The 17,337-nt window shown below is 35.7% G+C and overlaps 1 protein-coding gene across 1 annotated transcript in view; it reads left to right on the top strand.

Moving 5' to 3' along the window:
- LOC150086855 (uncharacterized) overlaps window positions 1-17,337 on the top strand; it is a 213,913-nt gene that overhangs the window by 16,126 nt on the left and 180,450 nt on the right. The window contains exons 3-4 of the mRNA XM_090372298.1: window positions 6,195-6,323; window positions 16,264-16,370. Coding sequence (XP_090228424.1) covers window positions 6,248-6,323; window positions 16,264-16,370 — 183 coding nt within the window. The 5' untranslated portion in view covers window positions 6,195-6,247. The remainder of the gene's footprint in view (window positions 1-6,194; window positions 6,324-16,263; window positions 16,371-17,337) is intronic.

Raw genomic sequence — 17,337 nt, 5'->3', positions numbered from 1 at the left:
ATTATTTTCCTTCAGAGAAGTAAGGATGTAGTTGGCGATAGTTTCTGATGTCTCAATGGATAAACAATTCCTTTTAAGAAGCTGACGGAAATTCCAAAGAATTTAGACCTACTGACATCTTTTAAAACTTCGTTAAGTGAATAAGGAGCCAGTATATTCTTTATTAGTGCAATTGTTTTCATTCGTGCACTAAAAAAATTTGTGCAATTTTTGAGTCATCAAAAAGTTGACCGAAAAGGCTTGAGGAGCAGTCAGCACTTCTAAACGACTGATGATGTTTAATTAAATGATACGCCATCGTAAGTTCAGTGATAGCAACCTTGTCACGTTCGTTTGAATTTGATTTGACAAAGAAGTGTTCCAATTTAGATGATGATGCAGTTGCTTGAAATTTCATTGCGTGTTTTTTTGAATTAATGTGATCTTTGATATCACATCTCCCACTGTGACTTATGTTGATAAAACATGAGCACGTTCTGCATTCAGCCTCATTTTCGTGTCTTCCCTTTTTTTATAAAACTCCATTCTTTCTGGAAGTCCTCTTTGAAAACACATTTATGTTTAGGCATTTTTTTTATTATGCAGCTTAAACTAATTTAAAAAACTTACACAAAAACTCGCTTATCTTTATCTATAAACTGATTGAGTCACGTGCACTGAAAATAAAGGAAGAAAACACACGTCTGAACATCAAAATCACTGAACTTAAACTAAAAGTTGCGTGAAATGAAACTTAACACGTAATATCGCACATGCATACAGGAGAAATGAAAGCCTGCCAATCAATGCTAGACACCACCTCCTCGATTATATGGATTAAGTTTTTTGACCATTATAAAGTTTATAGTGAGGTGGCTGCAAACCAGTGGTGAACAGGCAATGTACAGGCTGTAACTGATGACACGATTTAAGACAATGCTCCGAACTCTGCTACTAATTTTTTATTGTGCACAAATAAATTTGTGCAAAATTGTTCATGATAAGAAACCGGGACATTTAAGCATCCCAAAAAATTATTTCGGGACACTGGGACACATAAACTGGGACATATGGACACCCTAGCTGAGTTGAGAGATGGTCTGTGAACGTCTATTATTTTTTTAAGTGAGTTGCTATTTACATTTAAATGATTAACCATTCTGATTAGATTCTAATTAAATTTGCATACTGATATTTTGACACTAATTTTTATAATAAATGAAGTTTCATTTATTATAAAAAAATTTATAATAAATTGTTAAAAATCTTCACAGACTACCTCTCTATTCAGCCATAGCTTGAGCCATATCCCACCCTAGCTCCTAATCAACTAGGAATTGACCTCTTGATCTCTTTCTGACTTAATCTGCGTGAGTAATCTTGCTGCAGACCTAATCCTTTTAAGTAATCTGGCCCCACTCTCAATCAAAAGTAACCTTTCTCAAAACCTAATCCTTCCATGTAATCTTGCCCCAGATTTAATCCTCTTGAATAATCTGATCCGAGTCTAATCCTTCTTAGTAATCACATTCCAGTTTATGAACCTTCCTGTGACCCTTGATTTTCTTAATCTTGACTCAAAACCTTTATACTCACTTCAGTTTTCTTTCTGTTACAATCCAGTTGATCAGGTGAACTTCTATAAGTTGACCTTTTCCAGAATACCAGAATTTATTTTTCCTGGCTATTTGAAGTTAAATAAATAAATAAATAAATATCCATTTTTCTGTTGTGTCAGATTAATTGACTGGAGCAATGTTCCCATTACGGCCAAGCCTAGAATACATCAGATCACAAAGATACATGAATAAAAACAAAATTAATCTTATTTACATAAAGAATCGAATATAATCAAAACACACACACACACACACACACACACACACACACACACACACACACACACACACACACACACACACACACACACACACACACACAGATTATAAGATAGGATGGCATGGTTGATAAAGGAATATATTAACTCTGAATAAGTTTGAGTGAGGCTTAAGTAAGAACCTATCAAGAGAAGAGATTTGATTACAGAAGAATTAATGATGGCTTCAGTCTAGTACCCCTAGAAGTAATGTGTCAGCCATCCTTATCTCAAATAGAAGGGGTTGTGCAGCATTTGAGAAAGTTTGGAAACTATATATAAAGATTTAATCTGAAGCAACTTCTTGAGTGAAACCCAATTTAAGTTTTCTGTTATTGTAGTGCAGGAGATGGTGTGTTCAGGGCCAGTTTTTAGATAATTAAATATTAGGGTAATTAAATGTAGTTTACTATGTTCCTTTTCTGTAACTTAATTTACTGAAAAATTTCCATATTAACTGCTGTGAGTTCTTCCACAGTGTTTAGAGTTATCTGCTTCTACAGGAATGGGATACACTTAAATAGAAAGGGTGCAAGAATATTTGCTGATGCTATCGAGGCAGTGTTAGGTGGGTTGGAAAACTGCTAGCTTGTGGGGGGAGACAAAGACTAATAGATTAACAGTAGCCACTGGCAGAGGTGAAAGAGATTCTTGCAATGCTTCTATTGGAATGAGCAGAAGCCTGAAAAACAAGATGCAGTATATTTCAGAGACTGCTGGGAGTCATTGCGGTACAAGTAAACACATGGGTTGTGCTAGGTTAGCTAAGAATAGAAACATGTGCATGTATACTTGCGTGTACACCAATGCTAGGAGTTTAGTAAATAAATTTGACGAATTTGAGGTATTGCTCAAAACATCAAAGGCATTTCAGAGACGTGGTGTGTCAAACAGATATATGGAATGCAGAACTGGAATTTGGGGAGTACAATGTCTACAGAAAGGATAGACAGGATAGGAAGGGAGGAGGGGTTATGCTATTAGTTAAGAAACACATAAAATCCAAGGAAGTGAAGCCAGTCAACATCGCTGAACAGTGCAGCGTTGAGTAAGTTTCGTGTGACATAAGCATTGGGAGATCAAAATTGAGAGTAGGAGTGTGCTATAGGCCTAATGACTCTGATGAGTATAATAAGAAACTGTATAGGGAAATAGAGTGGGCCAGTAAATCAGAGAGTCTTATAATGGGGGATTTTAATTTCCCAGATATTGACTGGAATTTGGGGGCTGGTCACTCACACACTAGCAAGACTTTTGTGGATTTATTGGATGATTGTTTTCTACATAAGAATGTTCGGGAGACAACTAGAGGGAGTAATACTCTTGATCTGATTATCAGTAGTGATTCTTCATGCATTAAGAATCTGCAGATAGAGGAACCACTAGGTGGCAGTGATCACAGTGTGCTGAAGTGGGATTTACTCAAAGAGGTAACTACCATTATGGGTAAAGGGAGGGGTTATTGCTTTCGTAAAGGCGACTACGATGGACTGAGACAGTATTTAAATTCTATACAGTGGGGCCAACTGATGATGTTACCAACAGTAAATTCAAAATGGGAAGCATTCAAAGAACTTATCTTGGAAGCTACTAGGCTTTACATACCAACTAAGAAATATTGTTCAAGGTTTAGGCCTAAATGGATATCAGATGAACTAATGAGACATATGGAAGAGAAGAAAAATGCATGGGATACATAGAAATTAACACATGACACAGAAGCCTATGATAGCTACAAGTTGATCTGTACCCAAGTTACAAAGGAGGTTAGGCAGGCGAAGGCAGATTACGAGAAATCATTGGCAAGGGATGCAAAGAAAAACAGCAAAGAGTTCTTTACTTATGTAAACTCTAGAAGGAAGGGGATGAATCAGATTGGTCCACTGGATATCGATGGGTCAACTGTTGATGATCCTGCTCAGGTAGCTAACAAACTAAATGAATATTTTGCATCGACATTCACACATGAGGAGTTATTCAGCGAGTGGAATGCCAGAGGTGTATTCAACTCTGGCAGTGAGCTAGAGTATCTTTTAATACTCTAGGCAATATCTTGTAATAACTGAGAGTAAAGTGGAGGAGAAATTGTTGAAGATAAACACAAGAAAGGCACCTGGGGTGGATGGGATCTATCTAGTTATATTAAAGGAGGCAGCAAAGGAAGTAAGCAACCCCTTAGCCATAATTATGAGAGCTTCCTTGGACTCAGGGGAGGTACTAACACAGACTGGAGATGTGCAAATGTGACCCCAATTCACAAAGGAGGATCAAAGGCCGACACAAGTAATTATAGACCTGTATGTTTAACTTCTGTTCCAGGAAAATTAATGGAGGCACTGGTTAAAGAAGCACGGCAGGATCATCTAGACAAGACTTCAGTTATAGCTCGGATACAGCATGGTTTTGTTAAGGGGAAGTCTTGCCTGACCAATTTGATTGGATCCTATGATGCAGTCACAAAAGAACTGGATGCAGGGAATAACTTTGATATTATATACTTGGATCTTAGAAAGGATTTTGATACTGTTGCACATGGAAGACTGCTGCACAAATTGGAGCAGTGTGGCATTTGAGGCAAATTGCTGCTATGGATAAAGGGGTGGTTGAGGGGGAGAAGACAGAGAGTGGTAATCAATGGACACTGCTCATTGTGGACTAATGTTATTAGTGGAGTCCCTCAGGGTTCAGTGTTGGGTCGATTATTGTTTTCTGTATTTTTAAATGATATTGATGATGGTATATCAAGCTTAATGTCCAAGTTTTCAGATGATACAAAGATTGTCAGGGTTGTCAAGGACACTACTGACACTATGCTGCTGCAACAGGATCTGGAAAGGTTGAGCAGATGGGCTGAGAGGTGGCAAATGAAGTTTAACATTGACAAATGTAAAGTACTACATATGGGAAACAGCAACCCCAGAGCAACGTATCAACTCTGTGGTACTACACTGACAGTGGTAGAAAATGAAAGGGACCTGGGGGGGGGGGTTTGCAGGCAGATATGAAGTTCTCTGAGCAGTGCAGACGGGCTGCAAGAGTAGCTCATGGTTTATTGTCCATGATATATAAGAATTTTTCTAGCAGAGATAAGGAGGTCATTATTCCCTTGTATAAGGCAATGGTCAGGCCACACCTAGAGTACTGTATACAGGTCTCATTTCAAGAAGAATGTAGAGCTGCTGGAACGAGTACAGAGAAGGGCAACAAGGTTAGTGAACGGAACGAAGGGTTGCTCTTACGAAGAAAGGCTTAAATTTTGCAAATTACAGTGTCTGGAGACTAGGCACCAGCGAGGTGATCTGATAGAGGTGTATAAAGCCTTGAATAGTTTGAGCATGCTCAATGCTGATGGGATTCTTCCTCTTGCCCAGAATAATCACTTGAGAGGGCATAAATTCAAATTGAGGAAAGACAGATGTAGGATAGATGTGCGGAAATTTGCCTTTAGCCAGCGGGTGGTTGGTTGGTGGAACAGACTTCCATCCCTTGTCGTGGAAGTTGATAACCTAAATAAGTTAAAGGCTCAGCTGGACAGGTATTTCGAACAAACAGAGGGTGAAGTGGAAGTGGGGTTTTTTTTTTTTTTTTGGCTGAAACTGAATAAGCTTGCTTTCTTGCATCAAATGCCTCTACTAATGCTAATGCTAATGCCAATCTCGCAGTGCCAGTTATCTCACTGAAAGATGAGAAAATTTCCTGACTGCTATGTCAGGTTTTTTACCTCTTAACATGTCCTAACTCAAAGTATAATTCCATTTTAACAGCAGTAATCTTTACACCAATTATAGTAACTTACATTCTACCTAAAAGTTGTCCGAATTCAATACAGAATTGATTTCTTTTCTCACCTTTTTTTTCTTTAGACTTTAAAATGATTCCCAAAGAGGAATCAAAACAATGTCATAAGTAGGACAGAAAATTGAGTAGTTGAGCATCGATTCATAAGTTTACGTTATTTATCATGTTATTCTTAACATAATATATGATTAAACCTCAGATGCTCCTTATGTCTTTCTGCACTTATATTCAAGTTAGTCTTTCTCGAAATTCATAAAATGTGATGACCATGGTTTTCATTCTATTTAGAGCATGAAGAAATGAATCAGTTTGTTCACTTATACATTTCTTTCCAAGAATGAATTTATATTGAATGTTAGAAAAGATAATAATACATGGAAGTTAGTTATCTTGTGTGAACAGCCAATTTAAATATTGTTACTTATGTTTTCAAAAGGTAATTTTTTGATATAGGATCATATCATACATTTTTAGAAACCATTAGAAATGAAAGAAAAGCAATTAAGTTAATAATGATTATATTTAAAATTTTTCTCTCTAGAGCACGAAAAAACTGTTGCATCTGTCTATACATTTTCAAACAGCGAGTTTAAAATGAAGATTAGGGAAGATAATGATACACAGTGGTTAGATGTATTGTGCAATCTGCCAGCTTTTGCATTCAAAAAAGGTATTATTTTTAAGAATTCAAATTTGATGATATACAAGGTGTAGCTTGTAAGTTCCAGGAATGGCTTTATAACTAATATAAAAATTGAATTATTAACCAATTATTTGCTTTCCCCCTTCAAAGAAGTTCTCTTTGACAGCTCTACATCAGGCCTCTTCTGCCATAAATGGAATCAATTTTTGAACTCATTTACTGACATATACTGCTGGACTTGCTACAAACACCCAAAATTTGATGATATACAAGGTGTAGCTTGTAAGTTCCAGGAATGGCTTTATGACTAAGATAAAAATTGAATTATTAACCAATTATTTGCTTTCCCCCTTCAAAGAAGTCCTCTTTGACAGCTCTACATCAGACCTCTTCTGCCATATATGGAATCAATTTTTGAACTCATTTACTGACATATACTGCTGGACTTGCTATAAACACCCAAAAATGTGTCCTTTCTGCAAAGTTTTGATACTTGGAACCTCATAGAAAAAGGTCATATGATGAAATTGGGGAACTTTGGAGCATTTTCCATCTTAAGGATCCATTTTTCAGTCAGAAATTGTCTTATTGACAACATGGCGCTGAATTACTATATTATTGATAAGGCAGTTTATGAAAAAAAAGAGGCTTCTTTGGATAGAACACCTTCCTTCCCTATGCTCCTGATTTCATTCCATCTGACTTCTTTCTATTTACAAATATCAAAACTCTTCTGAAAGAGACATGTTTTGGGTCTTCAGAGAAAGTCCAGCATGTCAAGGGTATTAAAATTGATATCAGTAAATAAGTTCCAGAAATGCTTCCAATTGTGGCAGAAGAGAGTGACTTCATGTAGGGTTGCCTAGTGTAATCTTGAGGGAGACAAAAGCATATAATTATGTTCAGTTTTAACTTACTAGTGTAGTCATTCTGTAAATTTTCTATCCATACTACATGTATTAGGCGCATTGTAGCCCAAGTAGCTTATGCGCCATCAAACCCCCATATCAACAACAACAACTACATGTATTAAATGTTTTCCCTTTATTAAATTTCACTACATATCAAAGTTTTCTCTGTAACCAAAGAAATGAAAATCTAAGTTATTTTTTGAAATACAAGTATGTCCAAGTATAGAGTTAGAGCAAACTACTATTAGAAATTTTCGTCCTTGTTATAATTGTTTTTACATTCTCTCTCTGTCTCAAATCTACAAAAATGTACATGCCCATATATCTTTACTATCTACAGGGTGTTCTTTGTATCATATGATCACAATATAAATATGAAATTAATTCAGGTTACTTAATTCTTTTGCTTTTCTTTTCTTTTTTTTGTTAGAATCAAGTTCAAATTTCTGGCAGTAACATAGTTGCTTAGTGAAAATCACTACTAAAGATACAATGTAAACAGAGTATAATACTAACAAAAAATGGGTATGTCTGCCAGGGGCAAAGGTTGATGACGTTGTAGAGCGGATATCATCTTTTAAGGGCACAAAAGGTGATATAGTTGTACACGTTGGCACTAATGATATTAAGAGTAGGAGACCGGCAGAATTACTTAGCAAGTACAGGTCACTGTTGAAAAAAAGCCGTGAATTAGGGTTGAATTTGAAAGTGTCTGCAATTCTGCCCAGACACGATAGGAGGGAGTATATGATGAGAGCCTTGTCAATAAATTCGGCCCTGGAGGGATTGTGCAAGGCTCAAGGGGTAGAATTTTTTCAGCCTGGACTGTACTTGTTAACAGGAGAGATTGCTTCTACAGGGATGGGATACACTTAAATAGAAAGGGTGCAAGAATTTTTGCTGATGCTGTCGAGGCAGTGTTAGGTGGGTCGGAAAACTGCTAGTTGGGGGGGGGATACAAGGACTAATAGATTAACAGTAGCCACTGGCAGAGGTGGAAGTGATTCTTGCACTGCTTCTATTGAAATGAGCAGAAGCCCGAAAAACAAGATGCAGGATATTTCAGAGACTGCTGGGAGTCATTGCGGTACAAGTAAACACATGGGTTGTGTTAGGGTAGCTAAGAATAGAAACAGGTGCATGTATACCTGCGTGTACACCAGTGCTAGGAGTTTGGTAAATAAATTTGATGAATTTGAGGTATTGCTCAAAACATCAAAGGCAGATATTGTTGGGATATCAGAGACGTGGTGTCACACAGATATAAGTAATGCGGAACTGGAATTTGGGGAATACAATGTGTATAGAAAGGATAGACAGGACAGGAGGGAAGGAGGGGTTATGCTATTAATTAAGAAACACATAAAGTCTAAGGAAGTGAAGCCAGTTGACATCGATGGACAAGGCAGTGTCGAGTCAGTTTGGTGTGACATAAGCATAGGGAAATCAAAATTGAGAGTAGGAGTGTGCTATAGGCCTAATGACTCTGATGAGTATAATAAGATATTGTACAGGGAAATAGAGTGGGCCAGTAAATCAGAGAGTCTTATAATGGGGGATTTTAATTTCCCAGATATTGACTGGAATTTGTGGATTGGTCACTCGCACACTAGCAAGGCTTTTGTGGATTTATTGGATGATTGTTTTCTACATCAGCATGTTCGTGAGGCAACAAGAGGGAGCAATACTCTTGATCTGATTATCAGTAGTGATTCTTCATGCATTAAGAATCTGCAGATAAATGAACCACTAGGTGGCAGTGATCACATTGTGTTGAAGTGGGATTTACTCAAGGAGGTAACTACCATCAGAGGTAAAGAGAAGGGTTTTTGTTTTCGTAAAGTTGACTATGATGGTCTGAGACAGTATTTAAATTCTATACAGTGGGACCAACTGATGATGTTACCAACAGCAAACTCAAAATGGGAAGCATTCAAGGAACTAATCTTGGAGGCTACCAGGCTTTACATACCAACTAAGAAATATTGTTCAAGGTTTAGGCCTAAATGGTTGTCAGATGAACTAATGAGACATGTGGCAGAGAAGAAAAATGCATGGGATACATACAAATTAATGGGTGACATGGAAGCCTATGATAGATATAAGTTGGTCTGTAACCAAGTCACAAAAAAGAGATTAGGCAGGCAAAGGCAGACTACGAAAAATCCTTGGCAAAGGATGCAAAGAAAAACAGAAAAGAGTTCTTTACATATTTAAACTCAAGAAGGAAAGGGATGAATCAGATTGGCCCACTGGGTATTGATGGTTCAACAGTTGAGGATCCTGCTCAGGTGGCTAACAATCTAAACGAGTATTTTGCATCTACATTCACGCATGAGGAGTTATTCAGGAAGGAGAATGATGTAGGTAAAGTAAGCATTGGCAGTGAGCTGGATGATTTTGTAATAACTGAGAGGAAAGTGGAGGAGAGATTGTTGAGGATAAACATAAAAAAGGCACCTGGGGTGGATGGGATCTATCCAGTTATATTAAAGGAGGCAGCAAAGGAAGTAAGCAAACCCCTAGCCATAATTATGAGAGCTTCTTTGGACTCAGGGGAGGTACCCATAGACTGGAGATGTGCAAATGTAACCCCAATTCACAAAGGAGGATCAAAGGCTGACACAAGTAATTATAGACCTGTTAGTTTAACTTCTGTTCCAGGTAAATTAATGGAGGCACTGGTTAAAGAAGCACTGCAGGATCATCTAGACAAGAATTCAGTTATAGCTCAGACGCAGCATGGTTTTGTTAAGGGCAGGTCTTGCCTGACCAATTTGATTGGATACTATGATGTAGTCACAAAAGAACTGGATGCAGGGAATAACTTTGATATTATATATTTGGATCTTTGAAAGGCTTTTGATACTGTTGCACATGGAAGACTGCTGCACAAATTGGAGCAGTGTGGCATTGGAGGCAAATTGCTGCTATGGATAAGGGGATGGTTGAGTGGCAGAAGACAGAGAGTGGTAATCAATGGACACTGCTCAACGTGGACTAATGTTATTAGTGGAGTTCCTCAGGGTTCAGTGTTGGGTACGTTGTTGTTTTCGGTGTTTATGAATGATATTGATGATGGGATATCAAGTTTAATGTCCAAGTTTGCAGATGATACAAAGGTTGGCAGGGTTGTTAAAGACACTACTGACGCTATGCTGCTGCAACAGGATCTGGAAAGGTTGAACAGATGGGCTGAGAGGTGGCAAATGAAGTTTAACATTGACAAATGTGAAGTACTACATATGGGAAACAGTAACCCCAGAGCAACGTATCAACTCTGTGGTACTACACTGACAGTGGTGGAGAATGAAAAGGACCTTGGGGTAATTGTGCAGGCAGATATGAAGTTCTCTGAGCAGTGCAGACGAGCTGCAAGAGTAACTCATGGTGTCTTGTCAATGATATACAGGAATTTTTCTAGCAGGGATAAGGAGGTGATTATTTCCTTGTATAAGGCAATGGTTAGGCCACATCTTGAGTACTGTATACAGGTCTGGAGGCCTCATTTCAAGAAGGATGTAGAGCTGCTGGAACGGGTACAGAGAAGGGCAACAAGATTAGTGAATGGAACAAAGGGTTGCGCCTATGAAGAAAGGCTTAAGTTTTGCAAATTGCAGAGTCTGGAGACTAGGCACCGGCGAGGTGATCTGATAGAGGTGTATAAGGCTTTGAATGGTTTGAGCATGCTCAATGCCAATGGGATTCTTCATCTTGCTCAGAATAATCACCTCAGAGGGCATAAATTCAAATTGAGGAAGGATGGATGTCGGATAGATGTGCGGAAATTTGCCTTTGGCCAGCGGGTGGTTGGTTGGTGGAACCGACTTCCATCACTTGTTATTGAAGTTGATAGCCTAAACAAATTTAAAGCTCAACTGGACAGGTATTTCGAACGAACGGAGGGGTGAAATGGGAGTGGTGTGTGTGTGTGTGTGTGTGTTTTTTTTTTTTTTTTTTGTTTTTTTTTTGGCTGATGCTGAATAAGCTTGCTTTCTTGCATCATATGCCTCTACTAATGCTAATGCTAAAAAAACAAAACAATGGAATATTTTGTTTGATCAAAAAATTGAAAATGTACTTGCAGTCTCCTCAGAATTTACCATTTTCCAGGATTCTAGATGAACTGTTTTTCAATGAATTATTGTTTTTATTTTGATTTATTTAGCTTTAGAAACTCAATTTCAACAAAAGCTGCACAATTATAATGCCAAGAACTTGATTTCAAATGCAAATTTGCTTCAAGTTCACTAATCAATTGACTCATATTGAGTTTAAATACTGTACAACATAAAGGCTCTGTTTGCTTGTCAGAGCCTTTATGTAGGTATGGTATAAGTCATGACAGTTCTAGTGATCCATTGAATTGACAGCTGAGTCAAGAGTCAATTTTTTATGGCATTCTGTTTGGAGATTTCACAAATTAAACGCAGAAAAATTCAAAATAATTGAATTAGTTTCATAATTATAATTTTATACATATTGAGTTTTTAATTCAAAATAACAATTTTATTTTTTCTAGAGGTATCTGGAAGTTTCACTATTTCACTAAAAACTTTTTTGTAACCTTTTGAACATTTATTTCTTTTTTTTTTTTTCTCATTTCATTATCATTATTACATAAAATAATGGTATGATTTGATGAAAAATGAATAAATTTGCAGTGATATAAGAAAATCTAATAAAATTTAGCTTAACATGAATTAGTCACCTATAAAAATGACCTTTTTCTGTAACTTAATGACTTAAGACCTTTAAAGTTTCAAAGACATTATGTTCTTCTTGAGTATTATTTATGATGACAATAGAAATTGAAATTAATTCTGAATCAACAAAAATGTAATATAACATAATGTAATATTGCAGAAAATATACTGTATAATTTGATATCAGACTGGGCATCAGTCACACTACTGGTTGCTTCAACTATATCACTTTGGCTGCTAACCATCTCAAAAATGATTTGATTTTTATTTATGAGGCTGCTAAAACTGGAAGCATGGAGCACATCCCCCATGTGACCCAGCATAAATATGGGCCTACTTCTGTGCTATCCTTTTCTGCTCTGGTAAGCTAGTCATCTCATTATTCATCACCTTGGCATCCTCTTTGTGCTGTGGTTTCTTAATGACATATATGCATTCATGGTTTCCATTATGACAGCTTTAGAGTTATCCATAATTCACCTGTATTCGCCCTCTTAGTTGATTGAGGCCACATAGCATCTTAGACCGAAATTAAAAACCCCTGACAAAATCAAATAGAGTTGTCCCCCACTATAGCACAGTTTAGTTAGCACTGTTTGTGGTAGCACTTTGTATTTTTGATATCCTCCCCCAGATTTTACTTTGTGTTCCTGGAATAGTGCTGTTCATTCCAAATACCTTGGTAGGATATGTTAAATGAGGTGCCTGAGAAGTCCTGTCAAAAAAAAATTTTGAATGCTCTTCAATTTGATTTTCCAATCAGCTTCAATTCACAGTGCTCTTTGAAGGCAAGCACTGTGAATTGAAGTTCTTTTTAACTGTTACTGTAATTAATGAGAAAATGGCTGAATTTCTGGCCAAACTGGAAATACTGTAAAGCATTTCCAATTTATGACAAGGAGAAAATTTGAAAGTGTCTGTTTATTGCCCCAAAAGTTTTGTTTTTTTGTCCATGGGTAATTGACACCTCTGTGTTAATTTTCTGTAGCTGTTTGTACTGGCACAAATTTCCTATGTCCACAGCTGAATGCTATGGTCATGTGCCATTTTTTATATATTACAAAAATATAGGTAACCCTCATATAACATGGTAGTTTGGTTCCTACAAAATTTCATGTAATGCGAAACTGTGTTATATGGGACTAAGAACCAGTACAAAAAGGGAGGTTATGTTCCAAAAGGTAACAAAAATACACCATTTTTTTTTATAACTATCGGAAACTTAATTTTTATAGTAATAATAACTTAATATTTTAACTTTATTTTTATAATAGTAGTAACTTAAATAGTAATAACTGAACAAACATCTTACTTTACAAACTGTGATACTTTATGTCAGATAATGTACTTTCATTTAATTTTTTTCCCTCTTCATCGCTGCTAAGCACAATCTCTTCTGCAGCATCTAGATTTCATGTGCCTTCTGCTCTCTTTAAAAGTTATGAACTGCATGCTTCGAAGTCACAATTTTTTATGGTCTCAAACAAGCACAAGTTCAATAACACAGAACCTAACCCAGGGATCTCCCAACAAAATACAGTGGACCCCCGGTTTAAAGATATAAAGCACAAATTTAACTTTATTACCTTACCAATTAACAAAGTTAAATGATACGTGAAATCGGAAGAATATTTTCCAGTTAGCAAAATAAAAATAAATTTACGCTTACGTACATTGCTTAATTAATACATACTGTAATATGTACATACTAACTAATTGATATTTCTGTTCACTGACTTTTTTTTTTTTTTTTTTGAGTTGTAAAATATAAAACAGTAAAAAAGACAAGTAATTAATAACAAAGAACCCGGCACGCACAACTTGCAAAAAACATGATACGCGCAAGTGAGATATGGAGTAATGAGTTTCTGAAAATTTATTTATGTTTTTTATGATTGAATATGTCATGGAAGGGGAAACACATTTCGGCATAATAACGTGAAAATCCACAGAATTCCAGCTATCGGTACTATAGCAAATGGAAGAAGAAGATAGAGTTTACTACCCGTTTATAATTGATTACACTAACAGAAAAGACCAATAAACCAGAAACTGCAAATTGTTTTTATTGTTTTATGGTAGTGACCTCCAGAAATGTGCTTTAGAAAAATACCATGAAGGCAATAACGACTAGTGAGTCAACAGCAGGGATTCACAAAAAGGAATGGAAACTTGGAAATTACATCTAACAGAATAGTAGGGTTTTCCGAGCACAAAAATACAGTGTTATGCAAGATTTCCCGCAATTCTCAAACCGTTTTAGAGTGAAACCATGTTATATAAGTACTGTGTTGTGTGAGGATTGCCTCAATTTATCAATCATGTTAGAGCGAAACCGTGTTGTAGAAGTACCATGTTACTACGGGGGTTGCCTGTATACATTTTTACAACCTTCCACCCATCGGGTTATGGGAACGGAGCACCTGTTTGTGATTTTAATTAACCGAAGTTTATTGAAGTGTTGTTTATAAACTTCTCTTTAGGACTTTTATTTCTGACGGAGTTGCTTTTAGCTGCACACTATGCAGTAACAGTTTTGGTTTCTCAGTTCTAGTTAGTTTTGGTTTCTCAGTTCTAGTTAGTTTTGGTTTCTCAGTTCTAGTTAGTTTTGGTTTCTCAGTTCTAGTTAGTTTTGGTTTCTAGTCAGTTCTGGGTTATTTAGTATTTATATGCAATTTGTATATGACTGATTTTTGTTTACCCTGTAGGTAGTTTCAACTTCACTTTTTTTTTTAATTTTAAATGGCCTCAAAGGGATCAAGTGAGTCAGCTAGTACTAATAATATGAAGAAGGCAAAAAATTATTGGAAAATGTTGTCATTGGGAACTAAATTGGACGTTATGAAAAGACTGAATTTGGGAGAGCACTATCAGCATAGCTGCGCTAGAGCACCAGCATTTACACTAGTCTTAGTGGTGTTGAGTGATTTGAAATTTACAGCATTGCAAGCTTTGAGAATAATATAAATACAGTATACATATAAGATTTCATAATTTTAATATAAGTTTTCTTACATTTTCTTGGACATGTATTTATGTTTTATTGCATAAACTACAATTGTCTGCAAGAGTGATCTTGGAATACCTGCCAGGAGCTGTAAAAGTGATGAACTCCTGCATCCAGGCCTGGCTGACTCACACAGTCTTGTGTTATAGCATTTCTGACTTGATCTTGTATTAACCATTATTAAAATAAAAATTATAAAAATGTCACAATATGCCGAATACAAAAATATTTATGATACAGTGGTGCACTTTTTAAAATAACCTGTGCTACACTTTATAGTATATAATTGCATGATAGTTAAAATATACCAAAAACTTTAACAAAAAAAAAAACTTGCTGCCTAAAGCCCCAAGTGTACTTAGAAACAGGGTTTTTTTTTTTTTTTGTTCCAGCTTAAAATGAGAAACTCAAGATAACATGGTTGCGCCCTTCAGATGCCAAGATTAGAAAAAAACCATAGATTTTATTCTGGGCAGTCAAAAACCTGCTGATTGCAAAACACACGGGACAAGATAGTCCATGAATTATTAATTTATTTTGTTGTGTACTTACATGGAAAGAATAGTGTGTTACATATCAGGAAAGAGAATTTCAAATGCAAACGGAACTAAAAAAAACATGGGTTCAAAGTGATCCTATGCCACTACCATTAGGTCAGTGGCTTAAGGAGGAATTTTCAAAACGCTATGCTTTAACACACTATGCTTTCCATGAAAGCATAGTGTGTTACGCCTCAGGAAAGATCATTTAAAATGCAAACAGAACTAAAAAAAAACGTGGAGGTGGGGGCTTCAAAGTGATCCCATGCCACTACCATTGGGTTAATGGCTTAATCAGGAAGTTTCAACTCTTAGTTAACACACACTAGCAAATTAACAATAATTTTTAATAGTTATTTACAAAAATAATAAATTACAAAAAAAATTCAAAGTCTTATAGTTTAAAAAAAAGTGAAAATAACAGTGTGTCCCTCAGGATAAAAGTTGTAATTTTTTTCCCACTTTGGCATTTATTTCACTTATAGATTTTTTTTTTGATAAAATACATTTTAAGCTGCATATAAAATTTAAAATATCCCTTTAAAACATAAATTTCATTATATATTTCATAATTAAATATTTATTTAGTTTTTTTATATTAAAGTACTGAATTAAATTATACCATTTAAATTGATCAAATTACTTTTGGAATTAAATGTTATTGTCAAAATCAACAATTCTTTTTAGAAAGTTTCTTAGGTTTTGGCTAGTTATAAAATAATAATTTGTTACTAGAATGGGTCTCAAGTTATATTTCATATTCATTCTGATTTGTGCTAAGGTATAGTAATTTTTGTATTCTAGGTATTTATGACATAGCTGCCATACTGCTGGACATTTCATATAAGGAGGGAAGTAATTCTGTTTGCCTGGGCATTGAAATTTTCATTAATATAAGTAATTCTCCGAATGTAAGTAAAAATAAGTTATAAAATTCTCAGAGCTATTTTGCAGTTAATTTTTCTCAATTTCTCTTTTATCCATATTTTCCTTTTACATCAAATAGCAGTAGATACAACTGCAGTAGCATACCATCATTCCTCTCATCAACAAGTAAATTGATAACAAGAAAAAAATAATTAAATTATTTAATGTTAAAATGATGAAAATTATGTAAAACTGTATTTATGCTATGAATTATTTAGAAAAGAAATTTGCCTTAAACAAAATGTTATTCACTACTCAAAATTTCTAAAATACAATTAAATTTAGAGCAAAATACAAGAGCTATAAAACATTATTGTATTTTTTCTTTTCTTTTTTTATGAAAACCCCAAACACGAGAGGTATTAGAACCTATAGTACTTAGTACCATGCTTGGGTTGGAGGTTGAGAAGACGAGAGAAGATATTTGTTGATATTAGACTTGAACTTCTGTAGACTTTAATTTTCAGGAAAGACATATGAAGGAAGGTTGTTCCAGAAAACAGCAGTTGAATGAATAAATGAGGAAGATGAAAAGTTGGTTCTGTGAGTTCAGATTGGCATGTGTTCAGATTGTTTTGAAAGAGAGAGAGCGGGAATTATAGAAGCCAATTCAGAAGAACAGTGCCCATGGAAGTATCTGTAGAAAAGGCATGCAGCAGAAACAGTAAGTCTATGAGACTGAGACAGCGAGTGGAGAGACTCTGTTAGAGATGAGTCATTAATTAACCTAACTGCCCTCTTCTGAATGGAATCTAGAAGACTGAAAGACGTTTTGAGGGCACTGCACCAGATATGGGAACAAAATTCCATGGTAGTGCAGATTTGTGATTTGTACAGAGTGAACAGCTGTTTGGAAGAAAAGTAACGCTGAGAGCGAAAGAGAAAACCAAGTTTTTTAGATGCAGAGGAAGCAATATTTGTAATGTGCTTGTGCCAAGAGAGATTAGAAGT

The sequence above is a fragment of the Mastigoproctus giganteus genome, chromosome 4 (assembly GCF_048544385.1).
Source record: "Mastigoproctus giganteus isolate SK-2022 chromosome 4, ASM4854438v1, whole genome shotgun sequence".
NCBI classification, from domain to species: Eukaryota; Metazoa; Arthropoda; class Arachnida; order Uropygi; family Thelyphonidae; genus Mastigoproctus; species Mastigoproctus giganteus.
This window is presented reverse-complemented; position numbering and strand designations above follow the sequence as displayed.